The sequence below is a fragment of the Podarcis tiliguerta genome (genome assembly GCF_965153285.1).
Source record: "Podarcis tiliguerta genome assembly, chromosome: 1".
NCBI lineage: Eukaryota > Metazoa > Chordata > Lepidosauria > Squamata > Lacertidae > Podarcis > Podarcis tiliguerta.
In genome coordinates this window covers 46,577,104-46,589,052 of record NC_139534.1, presented here as the reverse complement: position 1 = coordinate 46,589,052, position 11,949 = coordinate 46,577,104, and the positions used below count along the sequence as shown (strand labels likewise).

The window sequence follows — 11,949 nt, the reverse complement described above, 5'->3', positions numbered from 1 at the left end:
GACAGGGCGAAGAGGGGTGGTTTAGCCTGGCAGCGGCCAGAAGTGGAGCGGCTCCGTTGCGCGCTGGTCGGTGAGAGAGAGAGAGAGAGAGTAACAGGAGCGGGCGACTCGGGGATGAACGGGGCGGCCCCGCCGATCTTCGACTGCAAAGAGCGCGCCCTGCTGCTGGGCGAGAGCTTCGAGAGGCAGCCGCGCTGCGCCTTCCACACCGTGCGCTGTGAGTGAGGAGAGTGGAGTGGAGCCACCGGCTGGGAAGCAGCAGGGGCTGCCAGGCAGGGAGGGAGGGAGGGAGGGAGGCAGGCGAGCGCCTCGAGCCCGTCCAGGTTGGCGTCGCCAGGTGGGGAAGAGTTTGGGTGAGGAGAGATGGCTCCTTCGTAAGTGAACGCCCGACAACTTCATAGCTGGTGTAGATGTAATAACGATGGGTGGCAACTTGCTAATCGCCGTCGTCATCATTGCTATTATGTTGGAAGCAGGAAGGTTGGCATCTGTTTGGAAAGGAACCAAACTGCTTCATCTAGAGCTAAGTCAGAAATTTTGGAAGCGACGGGCACTTTGGACTTGCTGCGGGAATTTGGGGAGGGGGGTTGTTTCCGCAAATACCACGAACAAATTGAGGGAAAGAAGCTGTCACTGTGTCTACCATTGTAAGAGTTCAAAAAAGGAATAAGGCTTTAAAAAAAAAAAAAAATGCCTTTATTTGCTCGATATGATAAAGCTCCATGCTTTTAAACCTATCAGAAATATTAAATTCAGCATCCAGTGACATCCAGTGAACTTTAAGAACCCATTGTGTTTTTAAAAGGGACGAAGAAAACCAAAGGTGACCTGTCAAATCTAATTGGAAGGTCTGCATGGAAATGGGGAGATCTGAGGTATTTAGGTGTGTTTGGAGAGAGGAGGCCTAGGGGATGAGTGGAGTGCCTAGGTATTGCCCAACGACAGTCTCTACCACAACAATGATATAAAGATGAGCATAACTATAGGTTATTGTGGGTTTGATTTTTTTTTAATTAAGGCAAGAGACTGTTTAAGGTATTGCAGCTAGGGAATATAAAACAAAGCCATGCACTTCTTTTTGTAGGTGATGTATATATGTATCTCATGCTCACGAACTCTTCTAAGTTCACAGAGGAGCAAAAGCCAGGCACTCACTCTCAGAAATCATGGCTTCCATGCTCACTAGATGTAGGCAACATTTAGCTTTCAAATATCTAAATATTTCGTGCATTTGTGGCTTTTAATGAATTTAAGTATCACTCTTCCAACGGAGCTCAGGGTAATACATACAACCTATAATATAAGTATTACAAACACAATGCCAAAAGGAGATCTTAGCAACTCATTAAAACATGGCTGCATTTACACTGCAATCTTTTACATGCTTATTTGGAAGCAAGCCCAATGGTGATGGTGTTTACTCCCTTGGGAATTCAGATTAGTAGTGTATGGGTTTGAATTGGCTTTAAAAAAGACCTGTTAATTTGGAGTTGAAGCTAGTTCCTAGCCATGTGGAAGTTTGAGATCTATTTATTTAAAACTTAAACACTTTGTTACAGTGTCAATAATTAACAGGCTTAGTTAACAGGATCAAGAGCAAACTGGCAGTAACAAGTGTATTTTTAGTATACTATTTTGAAATATTTCAAGAAAGCAGTATGTTTTTAAAGCAAGCAAAGAAAGAAAGAAAGAAAGAAAAAGAAAGAAAGAAAAGTTATGTGTCACATTGTCCTGACCTAACTGGATGTCAGCAAATTCAATATTTTATTTTACTAATGCCTATGGTAAGTCAGAAACTCTTGGTAGATCCTGTTTCTTTGTACCATAATAGAATGCAGAAGGCTACAAAATAGAAAATAAAGCTGAAACTTAATCTTTTAGAGCATTACTGTGTTTCAGTAGAAGGATTAAAATCACTATATATGTAACTATTGAGAGTTCTACTTGTTACAAGGATTTGGGGTAATTTCATTTGTACTTGGGCAATATTTGTCTTTAGGTCTGAAAGTTCGTGAACCTTAGTTTTCCATTATTTTCTCTTGAAAATTAGGTGCAAGTGAATTTCAGTGCTCTATTTAAAAATCATTCAGCATATCTTGGTGAATTTGTACAGCTCCTACGTGTGGTGAATCTATGATAGGTATTAAGAAAACCTTCTGGTCTATGCACATTTTGCAGTCTTTTGGATAATAATGTAACTGAATGTGGCAGGCAAACCAGCATTAGAGAAGATATGAACAGAATGATCCAGCACCCTCACCTTCGCCTTGTGACAGGATCACTGATTAAGGGAGTAGTGAAAAACATGACCTAATATATGTAACTGTAACTTTTTTTACTTAGATGATTTCAAACCAGCATCCATTGATACATCTTGTGAAGGAGATCTTGAAGTTGGTAAAGGCGAACAGGTGACAATAACTCTGCCAAATATTGAGGTGAGATTTTCTGTTCCCTTTGAGGGGAGGAGTCTAGCTGATTCTTAAACTGTGGCACTCTTTTGTAAATACATGAAGAATGTGGCAATAACATATGCTATGGTTGTGCCGGTGTTAAACCAATGTATTCTACTTCACATATTTACTGGGTGGATGGGGAAATCCACCTGGGTGTGTTATAAATCATCATCATCATTTCACTTCATTAAAATGCAATGGTCATACAGCCAACCAGAGTTCAACACTGAGGAAGGCATATCTGTACTGTTCACTTTATTGATTCTTATCTCCTTCAACCCTGCCACACACACTTTGGGTAGCTTTGACACATAGGTAGAGCCATCCACCTGCCAATCATCTGATGGCACAATAACATCCTTGCTTGCAAAATGCTTTGCCTCCCAGACAGCACTAGGGAGTTCTTGATGGAGACCTTTCTAGGGCAACTGATCCCAGTGGGTTTCTCTGTCGATGAACCCTGCTTGCAAAGGAACAATCAGAGGATTACTTTCAGTTCCTTGTTGTTTCTTTTGAACCACATCCATACCTGCCCATTTGTGATTCCCAGTACAGTAACTGGGTACAGCATACTGCCTCTGACAGTAGGATGCCTGTCATGGGACAGGTGGGAGGAACAGCTTCACAGACCAAACTAGGACCCATACAGAGCCTGATTAGTTCTGTGGGCTGGAGTCTCTCTATCCCTGATGTACTGATACATATTTTTGCTGTTATGTTGTAAGCTGCATGGTCATATTTATGTGGAAAAAAAAGCCTTGTCACCTCCCTGACCTGTTCTTCATTTTCATTAATTATTTCTCTTATTCACACTAGTATTTGGCCAAAAACAATTTTGTGGTGTTTATAATCTTTGTTTCATGAGAGATGTTTGCAATTCTCTGATAGGAGTGACTTTTTTGAGGCTATGTTGTGAAACTTATTATGAGATAGCTTAATGTTCATTTTCTTAAATATGCCAAAAATATCCTCAGTAAATAATTGGCAGGCTAGAAAGCTCAAATGGTTGTGTTAAAGTGATCAAAATGGATTGGGAAAAGGCTGTATGCAACCCTGACAACAATAAGCACAGTGTCTGTGATAGTTTCCCTTTCCACATATTCTGGTATAGATTTTAAGAACAAAAGATGAAGGGAGTATAGTTCAATCTTTGTTGGTGGTGATTGATGGTTACTGGTGCCAACAAGCACTTGCTTTTTTATTACCGCTTCATAATTGATAGAATATGTTAATAAAGGAGTTGGTTGAAATTTTATTTGGTTATATGACAGGTTAGGAGAATGAGTGAGCTCGCAACTGGATGGAATTCAGCATCTTGAGAGGAACCTTGAAAGAACTAAAAAAGAAAAAAAAAGCCACTTGGTCAATGAAAAGTCAATCCATTTTCATATTGAGACCGCATTTTGTAATAAATCTTGGAGTCCTGCAAAATCACTGTAGCAAAACTGGCTTCATTCTCTGCCTTCTTATAATAATGAAATACATGCTGTTAGCACAGTGTGTTGTGAAAAGTGCAGGATTTTAAATCATGAAATAGACTCTTTAAAAAAGCAGTTCTAGAAGTGCCTGTAGTAGGAGTAATTTTCTTCTGATTTAAAATAGGGTTCTACTCCACCAGTAACAGTTTTCAAAGGTTCCAAGAAGCCATACCAAAAAGAATGCATCTTGATAATTAACCATGACACTGGAGAATGTAGACTAGAGAAACTTAGTAGCAATATCACTGTGAAGAAAACCAGGTGGGTGGAAAATTGGAAACACTCTTGTTTTCTTACTCATTATGAAAATTCCATAGTAAAAGCAATTTTGTCTAAATTAGGAAAAAGAAAAACTGACTGCTACTTTCTTTTAAGAAAGAGACTGAAGCAACGACCCAGTTCACATGTAACACTAAGCCAAACCATGGCTTTGCACAAGCATGCATATGTGTGAGTTCCCAGAATGAAGATCACGGCTGCTGCACTCCTCCCCCTGCCCTGTTGCTATCATACTACCTGGGGTTAAGCCGTAGTTTGATTTGACAATAAGTTGAAACTAGGGCTTGTCTCACTCCAGACAAACCAGAATCTGTAACCAAGATTCTTGATTTACTACTCCTGGTTTGTCTTGTGACCTAGTTCCTTAAGCCTATTGATTTCAACTCAGAAAGTAACATTGGATATCACCACCCAGTTCAATTTGTTTGCATTTTTGGGGTGGTGTTTGGAGAACATTTCACTGGAACCTGCACAGACTTAGCATTTGTTAAGTACTGCACATGAGAGCTTTCTTATTATCCATCAAAAGTGGTGAAAAATCAGTTCTTCTAAAACTACTTGGAAACAAAAGAAATGGCTTTATAGAATTCACAAATACAACTTTGTTTTTCAACCCTTTCATACAGAGGTGAAGGAAGCAGTAAGGTCCAGTCTCGTATTGGGCAACAGCAACAGCTAATTCGAAATGCAAATAAGATTCCAAATAGTGTTAAATGTTCTCCACCAAAAGAGAAGATGTCTCCACCACCTTCTCCCATGGATGATATTGAAAGAGGTAAGTTGTAATTGAATCTCATATTGTTCAGAGTCTTAAATTATTCTGTAGTTTGAAGGTTTTGAGGTTGGAGTCCATGACCTAATTTTCATTTATGTGGTAAGCTTGTCTAGTCTTTGCAGCTCACATGACTGAATGCTTCCCTCTCACTCCCTGCCCCAGCATGTAGAGGAATGCATAATGGTGGGAAGGTTCTAACCTAGCTGTTCCCTAACATTCCAGTTTTCTATGTGAAGGAATCATTTTTTCTATGGAGGAGGATTCAACTACAGGAGCCAATCCTTTGTAGTCTGAAGTGGTACAGCCCATACTTAGATTTACCACCTCAGCGAGAAATATGCTTGTGTTGCAGTTTTTCTAACCCTATATTGAAGTAATGAATACCAGGCTCCAACCAGCCAATGCCATGTCTCTTTCACAACAAAAGTGGCACAGTCAGCTTTTGAATTAGCCCTTTAAATATGGTAGCCTTCAAAAGTTTTTACTCTTCTGCTTTTTACACAGAAGATGGTGGAGGATGGTCAGAACTGTCCATCCCTTTTCCAGCTTCTCTTAGGAATAAAAAGCAGGCCAGTACAAATATTTGCAGACTAGAAATGCAGAAGGCTGGCAGAAGTACTGCCTACCTCCTCCACCAGCTGTTTGGTTTTTGTCCTGAGCACAGGAAGGGGTTTCACCTCCTCCACATCCAGCACAGAAGTGCAGCAGGCTGGAAGCAAAGAAATGGATTACTCCTTCTCTTCACTACTAGTTTGTCTATGGATGCCCAGATTGAAGTGTTGCCTCCTGTGTGTCCGGTAACCAAATGCAATGGGCTGATGAAGGATGGATTGCTCTGTTCCTCTTCCATCAGCTTGCTTCATTTCTGTGTTGACTTGGGAAGAAAGGGGTTTACTTACTCTACAACCATCATGGATAGCTCAGCCAGTAGAGCATGAGACTTTTAACCTCAGGGTCATGGGCTCAAGCCCCATGTCGAACAAAAATTCTTGCAATGCAGGAGGTTGGACTAGATGACTCTCATGGTCCCTTCCAATTGTATGGTTCTATTAGATCGAGTGTCTGGCCATCTATTGAGAGCATGCAAATAGTTTTAATACTACATGCTTCCAGTTCAATAGTTGTTAACTAAACTATTTGTGTGAAGAGGTATCAGAAGCATTTGCAGTCTTGTATTTTAGCGACTATCAAGGTTTGCTTACATAAGGCTTCGCTCTCTTTATGGATGAATACATTCAAATAAAAGTGGTTTCACAATCATAAATGGAGAGCCCATCCCTTGAAAAAACAAAGACATATGAGTGGAAAGAAGTGTGACAGAAGTCCTTGTGGGATGGGTAACTAGAGCAAATATTAATATTTTGTGTTATCGCTGATGGGCTGTTCAGACCTAAGATACTGAAAATGTTCAGCCATTGTTTGTTCCACATAGAACTGGCTACAAATCCCCTGCTCTGACTTTATTTATCTCTACCATCCCAGCTACCACTAGAAAAAGTAGTATGGTAAGACATAAAAATGCTAATGACAACAGTGTACTGTTCTGTTAGTGTTGGTCTATCATTTGGGTCTTCCTTCCATCTTAGTCCAATGATTGCTGACAGCTTACATATATCATTAGGTTCCCATCCTCGTCTTCTTCCCTTAATTGCTTGAAATGGTCTCATTTCCTTACCCAAGGTGAACCTGCCGATTACATCATTTTGCTATATGTTGTTTAAGGCAAGCTTAGTCATATATTTTATAAGATTTCCTTCATAACCCCGAGGGCAAGATTCTTTTAGAGCATTAACCTAAAAACTTTACAAATTTAAAAAGTATCCTGGTTGCTTAGGTACACCTTTCAGAGCCTTGGGTGACCAGATAACTGGCAATACATGGCTGCCTTAAAATCTAATGTGCACCATGAGGAAAGGATTATGGGTAATACCTTATTCTGCATGCAGTCACTCTAAACAAATGCTTCTGGTGGCTTAAAAGTAACTTAGTAGAATGTCATACTGTGTTCATTTGGCCAGCTGAACTTCCTGCTGAAAAGTTGGGGCAAGCAGCCGGAAAGGAAGATGTTACATGTTGAATTAATGCTGGCGGATGGTAGCTCTGTTTATTGATAACTAGGACTGAATCCTTGAGTACACAGTGCAAAAAATGGAATTTCTCATGCAGGTGTTTCTTTGTAGCTATAATGAGAAAATTCTGTCATTTCTTTCCTTGAACAGTTGCTAAAAAGTAGCCAGTGCTGCAGGGGAGGGTGTTCAAGGGCACATGAAATCTGAGAGACTCTTCTAGAAGGGTTGGTTAGTTTGGTTTAAAACTTGTTCTGAGTGACTCACAAAATCCCAAAGCTGTTTTCCCACATTCTAGCAGCCGCATCATTATGCATAAAGCATTGTGTTACCTGATAGTTTCCCGTCGAGAAACTTGCTTTTGTGCTAGGGCCCATGACGGAAGCATGGGAACAGTAGCATTACTGAGCAAGTTGCTTTGTGTGCAAAAATGCACTTACAAATAATAATAATAATTATGCTGGCTAAACAGTAAGCCCCAAACAGGAGTGCTGTAGCACTTCTGTTTGGAATGACTATAACACAGTACAGGAGCACTACAACACTGGACTTGGGACTGGTTCGGGGTCTGTCATGATGTCTTACCATGGGTCCTTTACTTCTTTAAGTTCTAATATCAATATCTCTATAAATGAGCAGTGCTGAATTTTGCTCTGAGAACAATTAATGTCCAAGTGTTGGCAATTTTTTTTTAACATTAATATCGTATGTTAAAATCTGATATTCTGTAAACCCTCTTTTAGTATTTCTAATTATACCTTATTTAGCTATGTCCATAAAAAAATGTAAGGGCTTTATAAAGCAAATACTGAGAGACATTAGATATCTTACGGGTGCATTTCCACCACTATGTGAGCCAGTGTTGGCTGTATTTTTTTCTGAGGCTATGCTATCTTTCGTATTTGATGCCATGGAATGAGCTAGCTACATGGAAGCCACCAAGCAGACACTGAGCCTAGAATGGTTTTTTTGCCTATTGTTGTAACAGCTTGAAAAAAACACTGGTTGTGGTGGTGGGAGAAGTTGACTAAGGATCAGCATGTGGCTGGTGGCAGAAATCAGCTGTCACATAAGCAACTCACCCTTGATAAAAGTGGCAGCTGCTGTGGCCTTAATTTGATTAAAATTTTAGGGCTGCTAGAATAATACCTGTTGTCTAATGATGTTGTGATACAGCAGTCTGGGAAGCCTGGCAATTAAATTTATCGCCGCCTTCTCCTCCCTAACCTCTGCCCAGTTTGGGAAGGTTACCTTTATACATAAGGAGTAGAATATTGATTATCAGAATTGATTATTCTGTTTGTCTTCCCAGGAGGCATACATTTTGCTCCTATTTTATAGTTTAAGTTACTATGTGGAGTGAAGCTGAGAGATGGTGACATCAAGCCATTCAGTGATTGTTGAAGAAGTAAAGAAACTTCGAGGTGTGCAGGCAATTATTTATTGAGCCCAATGTGCTTTGAATGGAGTTCTTCCTCAGTTGAACAACCAATTGAAACCAATTTCAATCCTCCTGAGAGGAGACCAGGATTTAAACTTGTAGTTCAAGAATGCCCCTGAGGAATAATTAAATTCTAAATATGCTGAGATCAAATAAATGTTTCCTGTACAGCTGGAAATTTTCTTCCCTTCCTTTTTTCTGCAGTTGAGACCTCTCTGCTTCTTCTTTCTTGAATAGGGATTTCACCCTGGCTCCAACACTATCTATTATACCACACTGACAGATAAATACCGTTCCTTTGCTCACTGTCTTGAGGTCACTCCCAAATACTACTCTGACTTTATTTTCTTAAAATTTAATATTGTGATCATGTAAGTAATGAAGTTAGTTCTTAAATTCTTTTCCCTTCCACTTAAATCTTATTTTCAGAGCTGAAAGCAGAAGCTAAAGTTATAGAGCAGATGAGTAGCTCTGATAGCTCATCTGAATCTAAGAGTTCATCCTCTTCATCAAGCAGTGAAAATAGTTCTAGTGATTCAGAAGATGAAGAGAGAAAGCCACCCCTTCCTCTGTCAATGCCACACCTACAGCCTTCGATGATGACTGTCTCACAGCGAGCCTTCCCAGATGTAGATGCTGGATATCACAGAAGTCGAGAGGGCCCTGGCCACTTGATGAACACACTGCGTAAGTACATGAAGCAGAGAAGCTTGTGAGATTCATACTTGAGGAATCTAAAAGGAAACCACACACTTTTATAACTTTCTCATGTAACTTAAGCTTTGTCTGTGTAAAGAGGGTTTGACCTCCTGAGGTTTAGATCAGAAGCTGGGATAAAAGCTGTTTTGACCACTGATTATGGTAAATTAAAGCTTATGCAGTTTACAATGTCATAGATGATACTGACTGCTGCTGAGTTGTATACAGTGGGATTAAAAACCAGTAATTTGTTCTGGAGACATTCAGACATCTCAAAAGGAGTTGCTTAAGTGTTTAGTGCCTAACTCTCAATGCAATAAAATGCCCAATCAACAGGGCCAGATCAGATTCACTAATAAAACTGTGTTATGTACAGTAGGGGTATCTAACAACCCTCATCATCCCTAACCATTGGCCATGTTGGCTTGGGCTGGTGGGAGTTGAAGTCCAGCAACTTCTGGAGGGCCACAGATTCCATACCTCTTTCATTTGTGGTTCTGCACCTTTGTTCCTCATGACAAAGTGAGGAACTTCTGCTCCCTCTCTACCCTTCAATGCCTCTTAAATCTGTTATTGGTGTTCCCCCACCCCACCCCCTGGAGCGGATTGGGGGAGGGGAGTTTCCATGTGGCAAAAGGAAATATTTGTGCTAACAGAACTACTTTACTAGATACAACCACCCTAACTTCTGTGATCTCTATTGCCATTCAGTTAAATTTCCTGCAACTTTTTTGCTCTAACGCTTTCAATAAAAAAATAAAATACAGCTTTCCAAGCTGGATAATGTTTGTTGAAAGATGAGATTTATGTGGCCCATGTGCATAATGCAGAGGTCATGGAAGATGCATAAAGAATTTAGACCATAGGGCAATAGAGATCTATGGTTGGATCTCGTCTCCATTTAAAAATATATCTCAAAAATAAGCAGCTGGTGGTATAGAAAGTAGGATCCAGATGGGGACTATGGTATTGGGTGTGGATTTCCAGGTAAAAACTGCCTCCCCCAATGTGCTATTTGCTTCATCATAATAGTTTTCTTCTAAATATGACTTTTAATTTTCACCTGAATCCACCGTTTGATGGGAGCTTTATGTTTAGACCAAAGAGACTAATGTACTGTACTGGGAGATATTTGCTGCTTCATGGAAAATAATGTTATCTGGAGTTGATAGCATGACTTTTTTTAAAATTTTAGGGAATGATCTCCAGTTGAGTGAATCTGGAAGTGACAGTGATGACTGAAGGTAGTTGACATCATTTCCCTGGATGAAGATGAAAATGCATTTGTTTTGCACTACGTATGAACTGATAATAGACAGAGGAATGTCACCAACTTTGATAATAAAGTTGACTTAATTTTTCTGATGTTGTGGTTCAAGTTCATCAGCATTCTTTTTGCAATAACTTTATATGGCTCTTCCAAATGTTTGGGTTTGTTACTTACTCTTTTTAGCTGAATCCAGAGTTTAGCTTTTACTACCTCCTGTACTTAGAAGTTTCAGACAGTTAACTACTATGTGTAACTTAGACATAGAGGAAGTTCTTGCTTATACATTTTGGATTGAAATTTCATTTGAGAACCTGTGTCGGCATGTGTATGTACAAGTAAGAGAAAGCAAACAGTTGAAACCCATTATGTTTTTATTTCTTACAGCCAATGTTATGAAATAAATTGCCAAACAGCCACATGGCACTATCTAACATTTTGAACAATACAGCAACACATTTTGAAGTTCCTTGTGTTTCCCAGTTTGCAGCCTCTCACACTAGATATTTCCCCCCCTTTATAATAAACTTGGCTTAACTGATAGCTTCAGCATCTTGCTAGCTAAATATAGAATGCTGCACAACACAAATGTGTTTCATTAAAATTCTGTTAAGATCAATGTATTAGTTTTGATAGGAATTCAAGAAATATTAAAATATTTATCATTTCATTTTTGATTAGTGTTTTTTATTTGAAACATTTCTATGGATCTTTCCTCTTTATAACCTAACAGAGCATACACTAAGGTTTCTGATTACCTGACTGCAGTAAAACCACGAGCTATTTGAGCTTTGACAGCACAATAATGTGGATGCAATAATTTAATCAAGGCTTTGTTATGGGCAAACCATTAAAAATATAAAGTACAAAATTCACCGCCTCAATAGAATCAATTATTAAGCTTGAAACTATCTACCATAGCAAGACTGAGGAATATGTCAAAACATCTGAATATTGTCATCTGTTTGGTAATAATTAGTTTCTTCAAGGACCAGGATTGCCTCATAAGAGGATAAATTATACATTCTCTAATGCCTTGATAAAATCTACTGTAGAAGAATGCATGAGACATTATTTCAATCTCTTGAGTGGGTTGCAAGGACAGCACCTATTGTTGAGGAGAACTTTGACAAATTTGCCATCTAGGACCTTGAAGAACGTAACATTAAAATAAGCCCAGAAAGCTGTTGTTCTATATTTGAGTATTGTAAGAAATCTAGATGTGGCATACATCTGGTAGAGGCATACCAAGTCAGACTTGGTAACCATGGTATACAATGACTTTTTAGCTGACACATGTAAATCTTGCACATGCTTATATTTTATCTTCTGTTTAGCTCTAGGAGAAAATGGCCCTGTGAGCCAAATTAGGACTGCTGGCAGGCCTAATTGTTCCCACAGGCTGGAGGTATCCCATACCTGATCTAAAGTAAAACCATGAGCAAAATGAGAAAATGCCTTCTGTGAACTCTTGAGCATGTTAGCAGG

The 11,949-nt window shown here is 39.4% G+C and overlaps 1 protein-coding gene across 2 annotated transcripts; it reads left to right on the top strand.

Moving 5' to 3' along the window:
• Nucleotides 1-89: 89 nt before the first annotated feature.
• Nucleotides 90-11,131, top strand: EAF2 (ELL associated factor 2). Of its 2 annotated transcripts, none has more exons than XM_083429611.1 (6): nucleotides 90-217; nucleotides 2,344-2,438; nucleotides 4,059-4,195; nucleotides 4,840-4,988; nucleotides 8,925-9,182; nucleotides 10,390-11,131. In XM_083429611.1, the coding sequence occupies exons 1-6, from the start codon at nucleotides 115-117 to the stop codon at nucleotides 10,434-10,436; spliced, it is 789 nt and encodes a 262-aa protein (XP_083285737.1). In that variant the 5' UTR covers nucleotides 90-114; the 3' UTR covers nucleotides 10,437-11,131. The 2 variants fall into 2 exon arrangements, with proteins under 2 accessions (XP_083285737.1, XP_083285738.1); XM_083429612.1 differs by lacking the exon at nucleotides 90-217 and adding an exon at nucleotides 1,730-1,784.
• Nucleotides 11,132-11,949: the final 818 nt, after the last annotated feature.